General features: G+C 38.4%; 2 protein-coding genes across 2 annotated transcripts; both read left to right on the forward strand.

Moving 5' to 3' along the window:
* Positions 1-267: 267 nt before the first annotated feature.
* On the forward strand, positions 268-3,694 carry gstt2 (glutathione S-transferase theta 2). Its single transcript, XM_041222722.1, has 5 exons — positions 268-477; positions 1,104-1,191; positions 1,547-1,697; positions 1,934-2,110; positions 2,555-3,694. The coding sequence occupies exons 1-5, from the start codon at positions 351-353 to the stop codon at positions 2,693-2,695; spliced, it is 684 nt and encodes a 227-aa protein (XP_041078656.1). The 5' UTR covers positions 268-350; the 3' UTR covers positions 2,696-3,694.
* Positions 3,695-4,801: 1,107 nt separating this feature from the next.
* On the forward strand, positions 4,802-9,876 carry hscb (HscB mitochondrial iron-sulfur cluster cochaperone). Its single transcript, XM_041224041.1, has 6 exons — positions 4,802-5,491; positions 5,719-5,815; positions 6,268-6,357; positions 6,504-6,651; positions 7,041-7,088; positions 7,840-9,876. The coding sequence occupies exons 1-6, from the start codon at positions 5,070-5,072 to the stop codon at positions 7,929-7,931; spliced, it is 897 nt and encodes a 298-aa protein (XP_041079975.1). The 5' UTR covers positions 4,802-5,069; the 3' UTR covers positions 7,932-9,876.
* The last annotated feature ends 13,828 nt before the right edge of the window (positions 9,877-23,704 follow it).

Raw genomic sequence — 23,704 nt, forward strand, 5'->3', positions numbered from 1 at the left:
AACAGGGAATGCATATATAATACTATATACAGATACACACATATATGTGACCATGATACTGTAAAAAATAATAATAAATAAAATCAAACTATTTTCTTGTGGTTCTTTATTGTATTCTTCAATTCAGTAAATTCAAATATAGGTCCATCTATATATATATATACTATATTACATAAGTGGTGTAGAAAGTGATTCAACGGTCAGGAAATGGTTAAGGCAACTCTGCTCGAGAAAAGGGGGAGGGGTCACAGTGTCTTGTAACACAATCGTGATCTCTGGATTTGATTGTGCACACTGCACCAAAGCAAAGCAAACTGACAGCGTTTCTCACCAAAATAAATACGAAAACCATGGCTGCACGCAGAGAGCCCGTGGAGGTGTATTTAGATTTGCTTTCACAGCCTTGCAGAGCAGTTCACATTTTTCTGAATCATAACAAAATCCCTTACACCTTGAAACCCGTGGCGATACGAAAAGGTGAGTGCGCATTACAACCAGAGAGCAAGTGGCTGTAAACTAGGGTTATTACACCGTTAGGTTATAGGAACCGATCGATCGCCTCTTTAACTGATTTGTATTTTTTTAAAACCGTGTATATTTACAACAGAAGTTGAATACGTGTGGTAAGAAAACAGACGAAGTGAAAGTTGAACTTTACCCCAACACTCAGTAATACAGCCAGAACACGTCTACTTCCAATTCCGATTGGAAAGTTTTCAAAAACGTGCAAGTTGACAGAATTCTCGATGTATTCTCTTAGTCCTGCAGTTTACTGTTTTCCGGAGATATTGAGCTGTCTTAGCCCACTCTGCGTATCTTACTCGTCTTATTATAAATCCATGCTGTTCGTCAAATGCAGCCAGTTGCGTACATAACCTTTATCCTCAATAACGACAACGACACTGATGCCATGCACGGTGTCAGAGCATAACCAGCAGACTAGTTCATAATATTGTATTTTTAGTAGTACTAGCTTCACCGCTTCACCACCCTGAAAGTTGTTGTGCTTACGCAGATGCTCCAAGCAAGCTGAATGTCAAATGACTTTGAGTTGTTTAATAGAAGTGTTAAATCTGTCTTGTGTCACACGGTGTCCCATTCAGGTGATCAGAGGAGTCCAGAGTTTACCAAACGTAATCCTATGCAAAAAGTTCCAGTAATAGTAGACAACGGGTTTGTTCTAACAGAAAGGTAAGTGCTGTAAATGCATGTTATGTTTCAACAGAGTTCAAATAAAATCAGTTTTACAATTTTGTTGAATGCGACAGGGATGGAAATAAGACTCCCATTGCATAGCAGCTTGATCCAATCCTGGTTTTACTGTGTGTTAAATAAAACACACCTGAGCTTAATATGTATACTCTGTGGCTAATCAAGCTTGTAGTAAAACCTGGAATGGGTAAAACTGCTATGCAATAGTAGTCTTATGTGTATCGTATTTTGAGAAAAACGAAAAAGTTGTTACGATAAGAATTTTGATAATTGTAAAGAAATGTTTCTGGGAATAAGGACTGCAAGCATTGTAATATGTAAATTGTGATTGCAGTGATGCCATATTAAAATATTTGGCCACCAAATACAAAGTTCAGCAGCACTGGTACCCCAGTGAGCCTGAGCGACGAGCCCGGGTGGATGAGTACACAGCCTGGCACCACACGAACACGCGCCCACACGCAGCCAAGGTTTTCATCCTGGAGGTGAGTAGATGCAGCCTGATCACTGAACAATAGCAGGCATGGGAAAACATTTTTAAAACCTTACATCTGTAAGACCAGCTGCTTTTTTAGGGCAGTCCCATGTGCTTGCATCACCAGCCTTTGCATAGCACAGCGGGCCAGAATGGGTAAGGAGACTGGTACACACACTGGCAGGCATGTTAAGCCAGGATTGAAGCTTTTTAAATTTGCTTTTCATTTGCAATGCTTTATTTCAGGTTCTGATTCCCCGAATGACAGGCCAGGCCACAGAAGCAGAGAAGGTGGAGAGAGCGGTAACAGAACTAAACGGGACTTTAGACAAATTGGAGTCGATGTTTTTAAAATCACAAGCCTTTCTGTGCGGAGATGATATCAGCCTGGCTGACCTGCTGGCTATATGTGAACTCATGCAGGTACACACTCATATTCACCCTGACAGTTACTGTGTTATTGAACAAGGTTGTATGTTTACTTGAGGTACTATTTTTGTATTCAAATCAGTTCATTGTTTCCAGACCGTGTGCTTTATTTCTTTCTGGCACTTGGAAGCAATTTGATTTTGGTTCTGTACGTTGCCATTCACAGCACTGTCTTATCAACATGCTTTGTTGGCATATAGACTGAAGGCTTTTCGGACAGGCTGCCATTTGATACACGACCAAGACATAAAAGGCTATGCCTTGAGGACCAGTTGTCTGACATGCTGTTCAAAATACTCTGAATGTAGACACATGTATTATGCTGTTTTTGTTTTGCTCTGGATGTATCAAATCATAAGCGTTTTACAACTTTTTTCTAATACATTTTTGCAGGTGTATTAAATGTGTTTGTTTTTTTTCCCCCTTTCCTATCTCCAGCCTCTTGCTGGAGGCCGCGACGTGCTGCAGGATCGTCCGACGCTTCTTGCCTGGAAAAGGCGAGTGCAGTCGGCTCTGAGCGACTCGTTTGATGACGCTCATGTGGTCCTTTACCGTCTGAGAGACAAAGCCAAACTGTGAATGTGCTGCCTTTGAATCTATAGAGTAGAAGGGGTGTTCCTACAGTACATGTGACTGGCAATATCCCTCTTACAAACCCCTGTACCTTGAAATAGAGTTTGAATACTGTGTGTGTAATATGGACAAAAATACAAGGACTGTCTCAAGGCATTGTTTTCTGCACAGGAGGAAGAGCAGCAAGTATTTTTTCAGTGTGTTTTGCAGGGGACAGCCTACTGACCTTAAAACATTTCAAATCTTATCTTTAATATTATATATAAAGAAAGTACAGTACCCAATTGCAAGCTGTTTCTAACAAACTGCTAGTTTAGGGATGCAAAGGTAGATATCTGTAACCCCCCCCCCCCCCCCCCCCCCCCCCCACTACTACAGAAATGTGTATGTCATTGTATTATATAATTATTCAGTAAAAGTATTTCAAATAGATTTTGTGCTTTTTTATATTGGTTTCAGACTATCCATCTGTTGTATGCTTGCCCAATATATAATTATACAGAACACCTTTTTCACAACCAAATATTTTATTTTTAAACCTTACATAGTTTATTATCATTACAACAATCATGAGCCAGACAAATATATACAAAACATTCCAACTACCTTGAGTACTGGGGCAAACCACTTTATAGAACCATAATGTGACTTTTACAGAATTATTTTAGGATACCATCAAATGCTTAAGAGTTCTACGACATGAATATAATTAGTGAAGCAATGTTTCTGAATTACCAATCTTAAATCTAGGAGCACTTTCATTACAGTTAAAACACGAGGGTTACAGCAAGACCAGTTTGTACTGGGACTGGTGACAGACAGCACTTAAAATAAAATGTTCTGGGCTTTTCATTTGACTTTGCAAGAAGGAAAACAAAAATACATCTTTTAACAAAGACATCTGATTGGAGATGGTCAACTAAAATCAAAATACCACTTTGCTAGTGAGATTATTGAATTTGCAGACCCATTGACTGGAAATAAAACTAAAGTCTCTAATTGAAAGCCTTTCAGTGTATTGTGGTTTCTTTTCTCAATCCAGTTTTAGATGATGCTGTAGACATATCTGGATAATTGCAAACACTGCAGAGGTTTCAAGATAGATGTCCAACAAAGTCTCCCTTCTGTAAGTAGGATTTTAATTGTATTCCTGCTATTACTATCATTAACGTGGATTCGTCCTCCACCTGTACCAGCCACAGAACTGGACTGTTTTATTAATTGAAAGTAGTTGAGAGATGAGGGTACTTGAACACAGTACATTAAACACAACCCAAGTTAATACTTGATTAACGCAACCCCTTTTAGAAGATTCCTCGGATTGCTTTGGGAGTTCCAAGCAGACGGCTGTTTGCGCTTGATATTCACAGACGTTTTTTAGCTGCTGAAGGGCGGGGGTACATGTAAAGCAAATCAAGTTTTGATAATTTAGAGAAAGCAAGAGAGTTAATGGACCTGGTAGCAATCACAGGCAAGTCACTGGACTCAAGCCTACTATACTTAGCAATTACTCACAAAGCAATTTGAACGTACGAGAAGAATTGTCGTCGGGGTTAGGGTTGTGAGCAGCTTTTGTGCAATTTAAAACACCAGTGTAAATGAAATATATGCATAATAGTCACTTCAGCATTTCAAAATTCATCAATCAATAAACCTTTTTTTTTTGGTAGAAGGCGCACTTTCAGAAAAACAGGAGGAAACTTAAAAAAAAAAAAAATATATAGCCGATACCGAAAAAGCCTATTTCGCTACAGGATAAGAACTATGTACAGCATTTACTTGTACGTAATACCCTATTAAAATTGGTATGTATTTATCAATATCCATATACTAAAACTATAACAAAAAGCACATATTAAAAAAAAAAAAAATACACTAATAAAAACTCTAATTGCAGTATTACTAATACCTTTTTTTTCACACTGCAGGATTGTCCTAATTAGTAAAATGCTGTATTTATTAAGTGCCTTATTAATAAAGCATGCAAGCAAGCAAGCAGGTACCTCGGCGTTTCTTCAATCACAGGGAGCAGCACAGGCACGGTGACGTTTTACAAAATCAACCAATCACAAATCCGCGCAAAGCTTGGGGGATGTAGTTCACCCGACAACAGCAGGTCGGCTTCCAAATATTTGAGCTAAAACTACAATCAAGCGTCTGTAAAACGTTCTATACTGGAGGGGACACACACATTGCGCTTTAAGAAATGAAGCGGCCAGCTGCAATATTTTTGGCGTCTAAATTGATTTAATTATAAATTAACCCGGAAGTGACTTTAGAAGTATTTCCTTTTTTCACCGGAGAGTTCACAGAGAAGCGCGTCTGTGTTTTCATCTGTCATTGAGGAAGCAAACCGCGTAGAATATTATTAGAAAAAGACATGCTAGTTCTAAACCGATTACGGCCAGCTGCATCTTCTCAAGCTCAGAGTATATGCTTGGTGAATACAAGGCATCCGCTTTCCAAATCGCTGAAATCGACAACAGCAAGCTGCTCTGATTTCCAACCAGCTGTCTTAAATGAAAATTACACTGACAGTTCCGCAAGACACGGTCTCCCACTTCCACGTTTTTGGAAATGTTTGGAAACACGACAGCAGGCGACCGCTGCCAATCTGTTTTTAACAGCACCGACACACTGCCAGTATGGGCTAGGCCCCAGGACTTTTTCCACAGTTTCAAAAACGTACAAGTGTTGGAATTGCGGGGAAAGTCTGCAACAAACTCACACTTACTTCTGCACGACGTGCAAAGTTCTTCAGCCGCCCGATGAGGACAGGAACTACTTCGACATAATGGACTGGTGAGGAGAGCGTGTTTTGTGGTTCAGTGATAATATTAGGAAGATACTGTCAGTTGAGTTTATCACGTCAGTTTTTAAGCACACATCAGTTAGACCCAGTGCATGAGCTTTAGTAATAATATCACACGGTTTGGAAATATCTAATTGTGAAAAAAAAAGCTTTTCCAGGCTCCTTTATTCTATCTACATGTCAGTAATGTCACTTTTTTAAAAAAACATTTCTCCAGTGAAATATCATTTGCTGTGAACATTCAGAAGCTTCAGCGAACATACAGAAATCTGCAGCGTTCCCTTCACCCTGACAATTTCAGCCAGAAGCAAACGGTAAGGACATTGTATTGTGTGGGTTTTCTTTTATTAAAGCAAGCCAAAGTGTAACTACAGTCGGTTTGTGATAAGATACAAGAGCACAATGTTCTCTCCATTTCTGGGAGGGATGGAAGTACCCCCATTACATAGCAGCGTGAGTAAATCCTGTTTCACAAAACTTTACATTTCACATGAAACATATAGAGCTGATTTTATTTTCAGCATGGGGTGAAAAGATACAGGGCCTTATTTTCAAAGCGTTTACTTCAGTCTTTAACTCCTATTTATTTATTTATTTTAACAGAGATCAATTTGGTTGTCATAGTAACTGGTGTTTTTCTCTATCCGAAAAAAAAAATAGGAGTTGATTAAAAACTGGAGTAATTGAAAATAGAGCCCTCTGTATTTATTAATCATAAACGAAGCCATGTGTGATTTTTCATTTTATAAACTTCCTTTCTTTTCAGAAAGAGCAAGAGCTGTCTGAAAAACAGTCAGCGTTGGTGAACAAGGCCTATAGGACGCTGCTTGGACCCCTGAGTCGAGGGCTTTATATGGTAAGTGTTGATCAGTAAAAGTAACATACAGTGCTATAATATGAGATTAATACTGAAAGTATTTAACTTTCATTCTTACTGCTTGGTTAAATGTGAATCCATTATATAACACGTATTTATTGAATGTCTCTGTCGCATTGGTTAAGCTAAAGCTTCAAGGACTGCAGCTAGAAGAAGCAAGCACAGACTTTGCTATGGAGCCACAGTTTCTTTATGAAATCATGGAAATCAATGAGAGACTGGCTGCAACACAGAGAGAGGAGGAAACCAGTGAAATTGGACATTGTGTTCAAGGTAACAAACACCAAACTGGCTTTTCTGCGTTGTTAAGCAGTTTCTGGGTTTTAAAAGGCGACCTAACCAGTTAATGCACAGATTGGTTGCCTACAGGAAGAACAAAACGTCTTGCTGTCGGTGGCTCTGATCCTGTTTAGCTTTAGATGAAGCACAGTTTTTGATGATAACATGATTACCTATAATAATTTCACAGTGCAATAAACATTTTAAATAAGCGATGGTAGTATCACAACAATCGATCATTGCTTTGACCCTAACTTCTCCTCGTTCTATGAAGCACTGTATCTTAAAGTCCTATGTTTTTGGTTGGATTTATTTATGTGATGCACAGCAATTGAGGCTGTCTTGCTCAGTTAACTCTATTATTTGTCTTGTTTTTTTCACAGACAGATTGCAAGAGTTGATCAGAGATGTCAGTGAGTCGTTCAGCAAAGGTACTTTTTATATTCACAGTGCATCACAAATGAATCTGTGTAGGGGTGGGTCATCTATATAATTTAACTGAATCAAATCATGGTCATCAAATGAATCTGGGTATTGATTTTTTTTGTTAGAATGAAAATATGTGGGACTTGAGAATAAACACATATTATTCCAGTGCTCCCTTGTTATAAAGTGGCTCTTTGTACCATGGACAAGGTTATAAGACAGTATGGTCATGGCTCATATTTGCCCCACAGTGCCATTACACTAGCACTTGCGTTTTTGCAAAGGAGAACACGGTATCACCTTGCATTTTCCTGTCGAGATTAAAAAGGTCTGTGAACAGTTGTCTCTGAAATGCTCTACACATTAAAAGCAGCTTGGTTTGTGGTTCAGTCTCATGGATAAAGCCTGAGAGCAGATGATGATCCCATTGACTCCCATAGAAGCGTATGCCAGTACCCTACACTATCACGCAGTAAGGAAGTAGACAGACAGCTGCTATTAACTTTGAATCGTACAGGGAGTTGGTAGTTTTGCTCCACAGTCTTTTCCCTGATTCTTGTAAAGAATTCTGGGACCATATTCTGTATCTTCAACTGGAGCCACACGGATCATTTCCATTCAAAAGGTGGCACTGTGGGGCTGAATTGAAGCAGGTACAAAGCACATGCTGTATTGGACAGATAATATATTACTCTTTTGAATGTTATGACCTATTGGGGATAATAGTGGATGACAAATGTATTTTCTGTATTTCAGGAGACCTTAAAAAGGCAAAGATGCTTCTGGCTAAAATGAAATACTTTGTCAACGTAGAGGACAAGGTGAAGGAAAAGCTGTCTTCATCCTGAGTGTCAACACAGCCTGGCTCTGCACTTACTAGATCTTTTTTTTTTTTTTTTTTAATATCATGAATAATGCTGTTTAAATTTAAATTATTTATAATACTGGAATCCTGCTACGTTTTAAACTTAAAGTAATACAATTAAAGTGGCTGTAGCTCATGAAATACTTTCATAAATACTGCCTGTCGTGCAGTTCTGTTGAGTATATCGGTCTCGAATGTGCAGCTTTGATAGAAAGATGATGTAGCAAATGCGTATTTTCATTTTACAGCATGGCATCTGATCGGTAAAAGAACATTCTCAGTTTGTTTGCCTTCGCTTCCAGGAAATGTCTTACAATTGCACTTCCTGGGTCGGTTCACCCCAGCATTGTCTTTGGGCTCTTAACGGCTGCAAAGGATGTCAGTCGTTTGGGGAAGCAGCTGATTGGTTACTAACAGGAAAGACGACCCAGAAGAGGTGGGCTCAATTTCACTCTCCAGATGAAATGACCGTGAAAGTGCAAGACAGCAAGACAGCAAGGTCTGCAATGAGAGATGTATTTAACCTAGTGTGTTTGCAGATATACTTTTAAAATACAAATACGCCATTGATAAGATCTATAGATTGCTTTTAAAACTACACATTTTGAGGTCTACTAAATAGTGAATGGATGGGCATAGCATGTAACATGTACAGCTGTGTTGACTTCAATCACTGAAATATTAGCAGTACACTGCTTTGTTGTAGTACTCTGTAACACAATGTAACACAATTTACAACAACAAAAAAAATCTGCTTCTCCAGTTTGTGACCAGTTTGACGTATTTTAAAATGTATTTATTAATTTTTTAAAGATCTATTTTTTTGGTCCAGATTTGGTACAAATCAAATATCATTGAAGGTTTTAAAATATTGCGCAAAGCCAGATTTTCAATACCTGGATGTGTCATATAAAAAGAAATGCTTTATTAAATGACATTCAAAGACCAGAAGTAGGAAGACAATGGCTTGTGAATTCAGATCAGAACTAAAATCAGAGATTGTCATGGCTTCTTGAGATGGAAACACTTAAAAGGATCTTTTTAAACTGCTAATTAGAAGTACTGGCACACATAACTATTATGAATAATTTCAAACTTTACGTTAGGGGTGAATATATTAGCCCTCTTATTATTCTTGCTGAAGGTCTTGCATACTAAATCAAATATGTTTAAAAGCAGGAATGCAGATTTCTAAACAGAACCTGTAATTTTGAATTCCTGTCTTACTGCTCCCCTGGACACTTCATTTATGCAGGTTCAGTTATTTTCTGTCTCCTCCACATCTTTTCATTTCACCTCCTGCTACGAATTAATTTTTTCCTCTAACCCAGGACCCCCTATTGATTCTTTTGCCCTGAACTCATAACAGTGAACTCCTATCTCATGTTTTGTTTAAGTTTTTGCTGTACATTTAATACATTATAGCATACATATATACAAGTACAGTCGCTGTAATACACAAGCAATTATAACACAGTATGTGAAGCCCCTTCTGTAGATTTTCATTGTCAAAACCTCATGAATCGTAGTCTAATACAAATAAAAAGAAATACAACTTTCACTGAGACATATGCAACTTTTGCATAACAAAAAAATGCAAACTCTTAAAGTTCTTCTACTTTGGCATAATAATATTTCCTCTGTGCGTAAATGATAAATACAAGCATCCTTAGTAAGAAGGCGTGTTTAGTACTATATAGACTAACAAGCCTCTGAATTGCCAAATTCCATCTTCTACGTTTAAGAGTATGGCAAGCAGCCCAGAATTAACTTCTCTAATAAATTTGTGGGGTTTGTTGTCAACAATATGACTTCATGCAAATATTGTTTCAACTTAAATGAATGTTGTTTTGCTAAAAAGCTTAAATGTATGCTTTATATTGTCTGCATGTTCATAATATTTAATGTCTTAGCTGTTTAATGTCCTATTTTGAGTGTGTGGCGTGAATCTTTGTGGCTGCTTACCTATTCCAGCATCAATATGCATCCAGTGCACACGGCTGCTAAGCCTACTGTCTATTCCAGCATCATTATGCATCAATATACATCCAGTGCACAATGCTGTGTCGAAGGCTTTCAGTTCACGGCGTACCGCTAGGCTTCTTCACAAGCATGCTTCTTTCACAACTGAAACGTGTACCTATGTCTCCTACTTCTAGGTGTCGGTTTGAATGAATGAATTACTTTAACTCCACCCCACTTTGACCTGGACTGATCCATTTCAGCAGAAAAGGGGAGTTTTTGTTCTTGTTCATCGTCTTATCCAATCAGATTCCAAGTAGAGTGGCCCTCTAAACGGGACTTGAGACTCTAGAATCGCTTTAAAGGGCAATTTTAAGGGACTTGCACAATCCAGTCCAACATATGACTTCGAAACAAACTACTTGTCTTTGTATAAAAAAACATTAGTTTATAATAGCGGTAATATACCTCTGTACCTCCGTACCTAACTGCTTCTGCATCAGTTATATACCTGGTGTTGACTGCAGTGTTGGACATTAACCCTTAATTGTAGAAGCTTTTATTCTTTTTTGTTTTATATTGAATGTCCTTTTAGTAAAAATGTTTACAATAACTCAAGCCTGCCTTTAGTCTATTAGTGGGCTGTTTTCAAAGCCTTAGCCAAAAATAATTTTTATAGGCAGTTTGGGGAAAGAGACAGCAGGGAGCGACACAGACCAGCTGCAGTCTCATTCATTATTCACCAGCTAATCACAAAACATCTTCCCTGCTGACTCCAAATGACTGTGAAAACACGGTAGCTCAGATGAGTGCCTACCGTTATCTATCAGGACTCTCTGAAATGAAATACAAAAATAAACCAGGGCTGCCTGTAGATTACTCTTGGGTCGAGTAGCACTGGTAAATGAACTGCAAGAGCATCTCTGTTCAGTTAGGCAGTATGAACATAACACGTTTCAGAGACAGGAGCTTTGCACCAGAATACCCAGGCATGGCTCCACTGCTGACTGCACTGCCAGCATTGTTTAAAATCTAGTCAGTGTTTTCGATGCTTTGCTTGTTGTTTGTAACCAGTTGTGTAGTGGTTCCCAACTCTGGCCCATATTCCACTGCAGGATTTTGTACCAGACAAAGTCTGAATTAAATGAAGTGTCCCACAGTTGGTCCAGTTAACACAGGGCTGTCCAATCCTGGTCCTGAGGGGCCGTTGTCCCTCCTGTTTTTTGTTCCAATTGTGTCCCAAGTTACTTAATTGGACCATTACCAATTATTGTTCTAATTAAGTAATTTAGGGCCCAGTTGGAACAAAAACCAGGAGGACGCCAGCCCTCCAGAACCAGGATTGGACACCTCTGAGTTAATTTAGTACCTGGTTGGAATAAATATCTGGACTGGACTAGATCTAGATGTCCAGAGTTGGGATCCACTGCGAGTGTGTTTATTAAATAATTAAGAATGTGTTCATTCTCTTGGCAAAATGGTTTTGCAGGGGAATTCTCCTCTGTTTTGCAAAAACCTGTAAGAAGAAATTCTCAAACCAAAACTGCTCGTTCCCCAACCACACAGGGTTATTATAGAAAAATAATTTCAACACAACATTTCTCTGTCAATTTATATACAGATAATAGAAACGCTGGAGCCTGATATAAGCCATACAATAATTTATATTGCATTTGTTAAGCATTTTCCATGCTTTGTCACTTGTTCTTTGCCATGCTTTCATTCTGTTTCTACTGTTTTATGATACCTTGGCTTTTATACCTCAGTACACTTTTAAAAAGGGCTTGTGGGGGCTTATCTCATGCAGTGGAATGAGAAAAACGAAGAGTAATTTGAAAATGATGTTTAATGTTTTTAAGAACAGGAAAACTAGAAGCCTAATTACTTACCAAGTATTAAAGCTTACAAGGCAGTGGGTTTTCAGATTGCTTTATAGAATTGTATTAGTTTTCTGGCTTAATAGGATGATGTGAAACACAGACAGCGAGTGGGACACTGATTGATGTTCTTTGGGAAGCTTTCCCACAGGGGCTTTTCAATTTCACCCAGCATCAATTACCACATCTAAGAACATACGAGCTTGCAAAGCATTCTGAGTGATGGCAAGGACAGTGCATCAGTGATGTTAGTTAAATCAGAATGAACTCACCAGTTTTGAAGACGGATAAACATGGCATTCAGAATTTCTCTTTCCCTAAAAAACATGGCGATTAGTTTCATAACCGTTGACCTTTTGAGAAGCAGCTCGCTAAAAAAAGAGAATGTCGTTACATTTTTATCTGTTTGTGTTTAATCTTAAGAACAGTATATATAAATGTCCAGGTTTAGCATGTTGCTTATCTTTTTCTAAAGAGATACTCAGAAGTCATGATCATTTCATGTATATGTGGGCAAGAACAAGTGAAAGCATTTCAATTTGCCAACAGAGCAACAGCAACAGAGGCATTCCAAGCTACTGAACCCTGGAGGCAAAGACCAAGCCTGGGAAATCTCCACCTGGATTCAATGACTGCCTGACCTTTAATGGTGGCTGCAAGCTATGAGGCAAACTAGCCCCACCAGAACCTCACATTAGCGCTCCCTGTGGGTGATTGGAAACTTGTCAAGAATCATATTCAAGCCATGTCTATTTTCAAGGACAGCAAGTGTATCTACACCTAATATTTGACTGCAGCTATTAAAAAAAAAAACAGTTCATTATAAAACATGTGATTTCAGTGACCAATATCCTTGTCTCCGGATTGGTAAGAAGTAAAGAACAAAATAAGTGCACTGTAGCTCCAGGAAATAATGCAATTATCGCTGGGCAGTGTTGTGTTTAATTGCAGGGGTAGACAGAATAACAACTACGGGCGTTTTCATGGGGCACCTGGGGGTCCTCTCATGAACCACGCATTGTGATACCCCTGCTGTAACATAATGATTATATTAATGTATTATGCATCTCTACAAGTTCAACAAGAACTAGCCTTTTCCACAGTCACAGCAGTTTCCATGCCAACAAAATCCTTGCCGTTTCTTAATTCACAACAAACAGCCGCTGATTTTAAATAACCGTATTTGCGAAATTCCTGCTGGTAAAAGGTGGGCTTTGTAAATGACTGTGCTTTTTTTAAAGGGGCTAATAAAACCAAGGTCCTGGAGATGGACGATTACAGCTGAGTTAAATAAGCTTTACATCTGTCAATCGTTTTTTCATACTTTAAAGAACCTCAGCCTGAACACTCGGCTCTTTGCATTCCATACGCATTCCATGGAAACCTGCCGTTGTCTCTATTTGCATGTGCACAATGTAGGTGTCCAGCCTGCCTGCGTTGCATCTGCAATGTAATTTAAAAAACACAACTTAATAGTGCTTTAGAGAGATACTGTTGCTTCACGCTACAACGTGGGGCTGTCATGGCAAAGGAAATGTTATTCTGAGATGTGATGTTGACTGTATAGGGAAAAAAAGGGACCTTAAAATTAGCAAGATTGTGCAGGTGGGATAGCATAGAATTCAATACACATGAATAAAAAAACCAAGACTCTGGCACTACTGTACTCCAACTTGAGCAGAAACAGCTTCCATAGTATTCCCATCTTACATACCTGCACTTTCATCCAGTGGCAGATTTAGAGTCATGTGTTCTGCGGAGCTCCTGTTAAGGCACATTGGCATGAATACAGCATACTGGTAATAATCATATTGTAATTAAATGTGCTGACATGTGACTTGAAATCTTGTTTTGTTGGGTATTTATGACAAAACCTAAGATTACATTTCAATAAATTAATTCAAAGTAATGGTGAGTTCACACTTGATTGTCAGTCTTTGTAGCTCAAAACACAATTTGCAATGTCTCTCAGAGATGGGAAACGTCACCTGTTTCAGGAAATAGTGATAATACTGATAATAGTGCATGCCTCTGCGAGAGTCTGAAATGGAGTAGGAAGATTGTTAAACACACACGCACATGCACACGCACTGCCTTGAGCGTTTTTGTCTGCATTTTTGCTGTAATTGAATTAGACAAGATTGTACCCAAATAAATCAGTGCTGTCAGCACTTCAGTAGGTCTCGATTGAGGAAGCATTTTCTCATTGGCTTTCAAAGCCTTATAGTTGACTAAGAAACATTACCTCTGAGTCTGTCGGAAACCATTCTCTTTAACTGAGCAAAAAAAAAAGCTACAAAAATCTTGAAGTCAGGTATTCTGCATTACATGCAATTATGGGTTATTCTCTGTAGTATTTGGCAACTTGTTTTTTCACCTTGCTAACACATTGAAGCACCTACTACTTCCCCAAAAAAAGACAAACAATTATTGCTCAGAATCTATTTTCTTAAACTGCATTTAACATTCTCTAAAGTATTCATTACGCCTGTCAATGCTGTGTTAGTTGCAGCATGCTGTAGTATGCAATTCACCACTCATTACAACAGTACTGACATTGCACTCAAAATAGATGCATCATTTATGATTTTGTGATTATAGCTAAAAAGCAGCCATACATCTTTAGCGATTGGCTGGGCGTAGTAACGTTTTAATAAAAGCTAGCTGAGATTCTAAAGTGTTTCCTAAATTAATTTGACACAACAGAAAGGAAAAAAAAAGTTTAGACTTAGAGTAAAAACTCCCGTCAGGAATTAAAGACAGTTATGAATTGGTATGTCTCCTTCTGTAAGCGTATTAGCATGTGGAGCCAATGGAAATTACATTAGTTGCTTTTTAGACACTAAACAATTTTCCAGACTCATTACATGCAATGCTTAAAGCAATGCTTGAAACAGTGGGCATTGCTTTCTATTTAATTGGTTGCTGTGATAGTTAAGTGCCCTGATCTGAAGGCACGGTAATGTTTGATGTGACAGGTTAGGGTAATATTGCCATCAGTACACTAGGGGGAAATAATTAAGGATTTAGAAAGTCCTTTTCATGCTTCTTCTGGTTATTAATTCTCTCACAAATGCCGTATTGGTCTGCTTTTTTTTTCCAAGTTTTTTATTACTTTGAGACAGAAGGCGATACCCATTCGTTATGCTTCATCGCTTCTCTCCTTTCACTTCCCGTGTAACACATAATAGAACCCTACCACACACCACGTTGTTTATGGGAGGGGGCTCCTTTTACCTGAAACAAAGTGAATTTAGAGCTAAGTGAAGTACCGTTGTCCTCATTTGAGGACAGGCCACTTTGTAGGCCACTCTGTCGTCTACCTGTTATTTTTATTTTCTTTTTAGGGGGAAATTAAGGCGCAGAAGCCCTCAGGGTGTCAGATGCATGATCTTCATTGTTCAGCTGTTCAGCCGTATCAAACTTGATAAAAAGGACATGTTCTGCAATTGAGATTCTGCTACTGTGTAGGAACTTAACCGTGTAAAGGGTTAATTGAAAGAACTGTTAAAAATAAAGATATTTATCACCTTTGAAGGAACTTGAAACTTAAGGCAAGAACAGCGGCGATAACGCAAACAGTGAAAAAACACAGATCTCACCGATACATCTACAGAGGCTGTGAATAAAGGTGTTAACCACGACTATAAATTTGTTCAATTAATATTTTCTATTTCCCCGGAGGCCCAGTTAAACTGAACGCAAGAAATGCTAACGAAAGGAAACGAGAAAACAGCAGAAAGCTACATAAGCTAACAAAAATAACTATTTGTTGCTCTTGTCACATCAAGCTTTTATGGTGTTTTGCTTCGATTATCCTGCTTTGACTTTCTGCTTCCGAGCAAAGGAAACTCTGGTCCCTTAAAGCTTGGAGGACTCATGAGCAGTTCGGAAAAAGCACCATTTTGCCTCGCATATCGCTCACTGTTTATTTCTAAACTCACATTGATGAAAAAATACCGTAGCCGAAAAATATCGCAGCAGTAGAATTTTAGAACGGCAAAATATCGCTAGGCAAGCGATATTTTGCAGCTGAGACATTTTCCTGCAGCGACACCTCTAGCTCTAACCAATCAGATGGGAGCTTTGGGATTGCATGATACCTCATATCTGGATGAAAACTTCAGAATATCCATCAATTTGTGTGATTAATATCTTACACTGTTTCATCACACACATAAGTAACAAGAAGACATTTTGGCCTGGTTTTATTTGGTGCCTGTAGGGGTAATACAAGTTTTGATGTTTAATTCTGTAAGAACAGAAAGTTAAGGGGGAAAAATTAACCTTTCAGAAACATAAGGGATTTTTTTTTTTTTTTTTGTAAAGCATAATGAAGGGCTGCCCTACTAAATTAACACATCTTTCACTGCCGTTTATTTAAAATGCAACTAAGAAATCTCAAACACATAGTGAAGCAATACATGCACACTTCAATTTTGTAACATTTATTAAATACGCTCACTATTCATGAAGGACAAGGTAGAGTTGAGATGATGGGAAACAAACTGTTGCACTGTAGGCTACAATTCCTCCCATTTCTTTCGTGGTCCATAAATAACAATATTTTCATTAATAAATGAACTGCATGTACTGGATTTATGCTGCTAAACGGCATATAATTTCGTTTGAAATTCTTCCTCTTCGGTCTCATCATCATCACTGGAATGCCAGTCGATAATTTGTGGCTGTTCTGGCTGTGTGGATAGGGGCATGATTTACTTTAGAAACCGCCGCAGCATACTCTATTGTGTGTCTATCAATTTTGCAGTACCACCCCTCACCACTCAATGCTCACGATGCCGTGCCACTCATGTGTGTCCCAACAGTACTGACATAACCACAAGTCTCTGCATCAATGGCTGTATGGAGGCACAGGCGACAGGCTGCACTGACCGGCAACAGGACGAAGCGCGGCAGAGACCGACTGGTGAAACCTGTCGTAAACCAACCAACCTTCTTCAGCCGAACAAGTTAGAATCTACAGGAGCACGAATTGTGTTAGATCCACTGCTATTGAAGATTCTATGGACCAAGCACATAGAATGTGCTATTGGATTCCTTCTGGAATTGAAGGTCATCATGGAAGAAGAGAATGAGAGGAAGCTTAAAGTGACAATGCTCAACAAGCGGACTGTTTGTCCAGGCATTAACGATTGTTAAGCATGGTCTTTGATCGGCACCTTTACACATGAAACCTAATTGCTTTCAATTTATCTATGTTAAAACTAACTAATCTATTTCTGTCTTTGTATGACTCCAATCTTTTAGTTTCTGTATTCAGTAAACTGATGCTGTTATATTTAACCCTCTTGTTGTTTGACTGTACTGTTCATTATAATTCTTATTCAACTGGAACTAATCAAATGCAAGTTTGCATAAAAGTATAATTAACTTAATGATCCTACAACTGTAGTAGGAAAGTATTTTTAGTGACAGGGCAACGGCATACAGCCAAATGCTCTTGATAGATCAACACCACGACTGTACTACTCCAGTATCTTGAACTGATTCTAATGCCAGTGACTTCACTATATGTTGCCATGTAAACGAATCATTATGCAACTTTTTCAGAATGTTTTGGTTTGTTATGTATATGTTCATTAATACATTAATGTTTGGTTTGTTATGTATATGTTCATTAATACATACTCATTAATTTCAAAGCCAGAGAAAGTGATCGCCTGAACCTTCTCTGTTCCCCGAATTCAAGATTAATCTTCATCACAACTACTTTATTTTAAATTTGCATTCCGTGAAAGTAAGTCCCACATGGTTTAGCCCTAAGTATTCCTTTACAATGATAAATTATGTTGCTTGTACTTTGCATAATATTAGCTATCATGATGCCATTCTTTGTCTGTGCTTTAAATTACTGTACTGTGAAGAATCTTTAGACCACATACAGAAGCAAATCATTTCTAGTTACTTTTCAATCCCTGGGCAAGTATTATACCACAGAGATCCATTAAAATGATATGGGCCAGTGTTAAATAGAGAAATTACCCTTAAGCTAAATACAAAAGGTCCATTGATCTGTGCTTATGTCTTACTGACATCTCTCTTGTCACCAGCAGGGTCAGCATTATCAATACACTCTTCCACCACTTTGAGACATTGGTAATCAGTTGTGTCCATGTCACAACACCAACGCAACTGGCAGTGCCTGGCGCTAACTGTCTTCCTTGTAGTTGCCAGTAAAGCATCTTTGAACAGATACTGGGTCAGCATACAGTATGTAACGAGTACGTCACGTGACTGAACTTGCTTTATTATAGTCACTGACAATGTCAGAGCTGTAGTGTCTGTATTATCATCAGGTGTTTCATTGTTTCTGACTCATTCCCCGGACTCAAAGCATAAAAAGCTGCTCCCTGCCTTTTAATTAAAGTCACTTTTGTAAAAAGAAGTTTGATTGAAGCTTTGTGATGCAATCGGACACATGTGTCTGAAGCAGCAGTTCCTGTACTGTTTAAGCACATCCAGACATGTCCTTGATTATGCTGCAGAACAGCGATGTAATGAAGGGTTAATGATTTGCATTGCATTCAGTAAAGAGGGTGCCTCCTTTACATAGGGACAGTTTAATCCTGTGAAGCTTGGCAGTGCTATGCAGTAGTGTCTGTCTCTTTTTCTTCCTGGGGCTGACTGCATTCTAAACAAGCTCCATGTCTGCCAGTGTGCTGCAGTGGTCTGGTCTGCTGGTCTGACAGATAGCAGGGCATTAATTAGGGTTCAGACCATCTGTCATTAAGGGTCAGAAACAAAATGGTTTATTTAAGACATAAGACAGAACAGCAAACCCTTAACAGCAACAGGAAAGCCTGGGATTAACCATACAAGATGAAAGGCTAAAATGTCAATCAATCAATCAATCAATCTTTATTTTATATAGCTCCTTTTATAGAGGACCACCATCACAAAGCGCTTTACAAGATGCAGTAGCAACAAGAAAATCCATAATACTTTAAATACAGATAAATGCATGATACATGATATACAGTAAAAAAGAACAACAACAAAAAAAAACTAATACTTCAGTACAACCGAAAATAAACTTTTTCAGACACCTGCACATTTTACCAATAAACATGTTACTATTAAAATACCTTCATCGCTTTCGACACCTTCACTTCCTCAAGACCATTTGACCTTTATCTCCGTGCCATGTCACGTTGTTTTGAAGTCAACCTTCCCAGTGCAGAGCTACTCAAAGTTTATTGCTGCTGAAATGTTTCATTGATCAATGTGTGGCAGGTTCCTGGCGGTCACTTGGAATGAGACCCCATGCATGCAGTTACAGATGTGACGTACAGTCTTCAAGTGCATTAGCTCATTTAAATCTTGTAGGATTGAACATATAAACACATATGGCTTAACATACCAACTATTCTGACCTCCAGATATTGATCAGGAGAAACCGTCAACGAATGCGCTCAACCTTGGAGAGCCCCCTGCCCTAAGCATTGACTCATTTCCATGGCAACTGTATAGAATGAAATATATTCTGTATTCTGTGTATCACTTTTTGTCTGCACACTAACTGATTAAGTCGGCCATATGACCTCACAGTAACAGAAATGTTCAAACACATCTTTAGACAGTGATGAAAGAGGCTTTCCCATTAAAAACCTCACCAGCCTTTATAATGCTACATTATGAATATCATCAGAATGCTGGGGAAGTATTTAAAAGGGACTCCTTTTTGCCTGTACTATATAAACCTTACTGGACTATATAATGCAAGCTAGCACAGAAGGCAGACAGACATCTAGCTATACCATTTAGGGTTTTTTAAACTTCTGTTACCTCTCTAGTTCTTCTTTTAAACTGAAGGGGTTTTGTTCTTTTAACCTGTTTCCATACAGTAGCTCATACAGTTCAGAATGTGTCTGTATCTTCTCAGGGGCAATGAAATAACCAATATATCTTGTAGTGAGGTAAGAAGAGCTGATAAACAGTGTTCTGAATTGGGTTTAACAAGAGCATTATGTAATCTTGACATGACTTCCAAGCTTTTGGCTCCGCAGACGACAGCACTTTGCATGGCTGCTGATAACGAAAGCAAGGTGCTTACAGCACGTAACCAACCTATAAAATTGTATTTTGTAAAGTAAAGCAAACCAGTCTGAAAGGAAAGAGAAAGCAGTTCTTTAGATATGCATGCTGCACTCTCACCTTGCTCTGCCTATGTTTGTAGCCAGTGGCAGGTTTCACCAGGCTCCCTCCTTTTATCTGTTAACTGCAATTTCATGAAAGTGCAGCTTGCAAATCACAGGTGGTCCTAATATAGTATTTAATTATGTAGCTCATGAATAAAGACCAAAGCAATTTCTCCTATCAGTGCATACTGGACATTCCAGTGTGAGGAATGTCACCTCTTAATAAAACCTCTACATTAATCCTGTATATACTGCTCAAAGTCCTGCCTTTATTAAAAACCTCATGGATCAGTGTCTCTAAAAAATGCTTCTATAAACCATGCACCATTACTTACATTAGAGTCTTAAAGATAAATCGCTGTGGTCACTACAGAATGGGGGTTGAATTTCAACGAATTGTCACAGGCACATCAAACTGGCTGTTAGTGTATCACATCAACACACTCAACTAGTGTTATGTCACATCAATCCAAGCTATCTTTCATTCACTGTGATTCTGCATCTCTCTTCTTCTTCTTCTTCTTCTTCTTCTTCTTCTTCTTCTTCTTCTTCTTCTTTAGATCCACCAGTTTTAAGATTATTAGGTGCTGTAGCATTTGAAATCAGCTCAGAATCAAATAAGTTTTTGCTGCAGTTGAAGGCGAAGGCATTCAGCATCCATTTGTGTACCTCTGGTCGTGAATTAATTGAAGCAATCATGCATCAACAATTTAATTGGTTTATTTCATTCGGATTTTGCAAAGCACTGAAATGAATAACTTATGCCAAACCGGTCTGCAATCCTGATATGGAAGATATTGAATACAAGACATTCAATATTATAATTTAATATAAGATTTATAACATGTGTGCACCTGTGTGTTAAAATATATTTGCATTGCCAAACCACTTTTCATTCCTGTCGCTATCTCTCGTGGTTTTACAAACTATTTAAAATAAAATAGGAGTCATTCGCGGTTAGATGTTCCCTGCTCTGCAAAGTGCTTGCATGTAAATCCCAGCGGATTTGAAACAATCATTGGCAAGTATGAAACATCTGCAGCATAACAGAAATAACCTGTTAGTAGCTGCTGCAGTCAAGCCAGGCAGGCTGCCAGGGAGGAGCTGAAAGCATGACTGTTTCATTAGGGTCCGAAGATTTAAGAATCAGTATGTTTATAAATATCACGCTTCATTTCACCGTAAACCTGACACAGCTGTCTGCAACAAAAGACTGCAGAAGTGCACTTAAACTGCAATTGAACTGCAACTGCAGACACTGCTAGTGATCTTGATCTTGTATGCCTAGTGTGCCTCATGTATACTGTGCATTGATCTCACTACTGAACTGAATCTTTACCATATATATACATATACCAGTATACATATATACAGTTCAGATCAGACAAAGTTTATAAACAATCACAACTCATAACTACCATTAGGTGGTGCTCAAGATTCAGGGAAAAACACATGAAATTACCAAAGCAACCAGCAATTTAATTACTGTACTTAAATACTGTATTCCCAACATGTCTTTCATATATGATTGATTATAGGCTAAATGAACACGACTAATAGTATGAAGTTATAACAAGATTTAGTCAGGGAAAATTAGCATCTTGCCTTTTGCTGTGACATTTTATTATATTTATATTTTATTATATGTGACATTTTATTATATTTTATTATATATTACATACGTTTTATTATATACTGGACTCTGGGCAGCAAAGGGTTAAAAATATTATTGGCTGTTTTATAGGTTTTTCATGACAAAAACAAAACAAAACATTGTTAGCTATATTTTGCTTCAGATTCAACAGAATCCACCTGGAATGCAAAACAATTGAGGGTTAGACCTCATTAATTATGAACTCTTATGTGCAAGTATGCAATGACAAGAAACCAGGAGAATCAGGGCTGTGCTGGTCACTCGGAGGGCTGATGGTGTACAGTACTGTTGCACACAGACACAGTGCAGATCATGCTCCAAGAATGCACATTTAAAATAATTATTTCACAATTCAGCATTATGACAAGCAGTAATTCTGACACAGTAAACCTTATAAAACTTCAACAGTCCTGGCATTGCTAAAAGAAGGAAGGAGGAAGGATGTGCTGGTACTTTAAGTATCTCACAGAAAATAAATACATAACTACAATATCCTTGTAAAAGTTTAAAACAGTATTTTTACAGTTTTCCCACGCTTTTCCCCTGGTTTACCCTGGTTTGCCATGTTTTTTAATATGCTTTACCATGCCTCGATATAATTTACAATGCTTGTCTATGCTTTACCATGTTTTCTCTGTGCTTTATAACATTGCTATGCTTTATAACATTGCTAATAATACCTGAAACATGCAAACTGAACATTTGAAAAATACTGAGTCAGCATACCATATTTTTAAGAAAAAAAAAAAAAAAAAGATTTCTTCCTCTTAAAATGTATTGTAGCCTGACTCAGGTTTCTAAAGATGGGTAGACAGGTAGGATATTCACTGAAAAATGCTGAATTAAAATAGGACCGTATGGGTTACACCAATCCAAGCTATTTTTTTTTTATTATGGCCCAAATCGGCCCTCTGTTTGAGGAATGAAAAGCTGGATAAGTTGCAATTTGTAACACACATCAGCTCCATTTTGCATCTTATCTCATGATCAGACAGGCAGCATCTGGATTCATGCAAATGGAGTATTTGCACAGGTAAGATTCAAATTGAGCTTTGAATTTACCCAGACTCCTGCCGCCTAATTCTGTGCCTCAGTCTAGAAGCCGATAGAGGAACAAGACACTTCTGTTTCACATTCACCCAGCTGCGGGGCACATTTCTGTGGCTCAGCCCCTCACTGCAGCAGGTTGTCGGCTGTGCAGTCTAGCTAACGATTCTGAATGCACACAAGTCCCAGGCGTATGCTGTCTAAACTCTAATCAACTACAGTCTTGCTGCTGTGTGCCTGCGGAGGAGGATCTATAAGGGGAAAAGAACAGTAATTGGCAACCAAAGGGCAGGTTTCATTTGTTGGTCTGCTGGCTGGACATGTCTGACCGTCGGTCTGTGAATCTGTCAGGGTAATGGTTTTGACATTTCAGAGTAGTTAATGTTTGTTTTTCAGGATTGCTCCTTAACGGTACTGAATGGTGAAGAATCAGCACTTCTCTCACGCCTCAATGCAAACAGTAGGACTCTCGGCAGCCAACCCAATGTTTGACCTGCTGAATCTGCTCACACTACAGGAATACTAGATCTGTTGCATTTTAACAGTGTCAGGGTTTTACTGTCAGTCCAATAGTGCCACCTCCCCCATAAACACTTCTTTTACCTGGGATGTTGGCGCTCTCTGCAAAAATAAACAACAAAAAATGTGTTCTTTTTATTTTTGTCAGTTGCTGTTGGAAAACATTTAAATGAGGGCTTTATTTTGTTTTTCAAAAATGCACATTAAATAAAAACAGATTCGGTAGCTTGCTTTCGAAATGATTCCTATGTGCTTTAGTGAACGGATTAAATTGTGACCAAGAGCAACATGTATCCAATTTAAGAATACCCAACCTGAAATTGCAGTGGAAAATGTAAGGAAAATGCACACAGCATGAAATTTACATTTCCATGTCGTAGAAGAGTTTTTTCACGCTTGGCGTCATTTTTGCAAGTAAGAACACGCTTGCCCCAAAGGATTATTCACTTTCACCTTGATGTGCAACAGCCATGGTCTGAAGCCTGCTTAATTATGCCTGTTCTGAATTAAACTCTTCATCCACACATCATCTTGC

The sequence above is a fragment of the Polyodon spathula genome, chromosome 22 (genome assembly GCF_017654505.1).
Source record: "Polyodon spathula isolate WHYD16114869_AA chromosome 22, ASM1765450v1, whole genome shotgun sequence".
Lineage (NCBI taxonomy): Eukaryota > Metazoa > Chordata > Actinopteri > Acipenseriformes > Polyodontidae > Polyodon > Polyodon spathula.

Coding starts and splice junctions, on each gene's coding strand:
- hscb (XM_041224041.1), top strand. CDS start 5,070: ATGCTAGTTCTAAACCGATTACGGCCAGCTGCATCTTCTCAAGCTCAG. Junction 5,816..6,267: donor ATTTCAGCCAGAAGCAAACG/GTAAGGACATTG, acceptor CTTTCTTTTCAG/AAAGAGCAAGAGCTGTCTGA. Junction 6,652..7,040: donor AATTGGACATTGTGTTCAAG/GTAACAAACACC, acceptor TTTTTTTCACAG/ACAGATTGCAAGAGTTGATC.
- gstt2 (XM_041222722.1), top strand. CDS start 351: ATGGCTGCACGCAGAGAGCCCGTGGAGGTGTATTTAGATTTGCTTTCA. Junction 1,192..1,546: donor GGGTTTGTTCTAACAGAAAG/GTAAGTGCTGTA, acceptor TTGTGATTGCAG/TGATGCCATATTAAAATATT. Junction 2,111..2,554: donor CTATATGTGAACTCATGCAG/GTACACACTCAT, acceptor TCCTATCTCCAG/CCTCTTGCTGGAGGCCGCGA.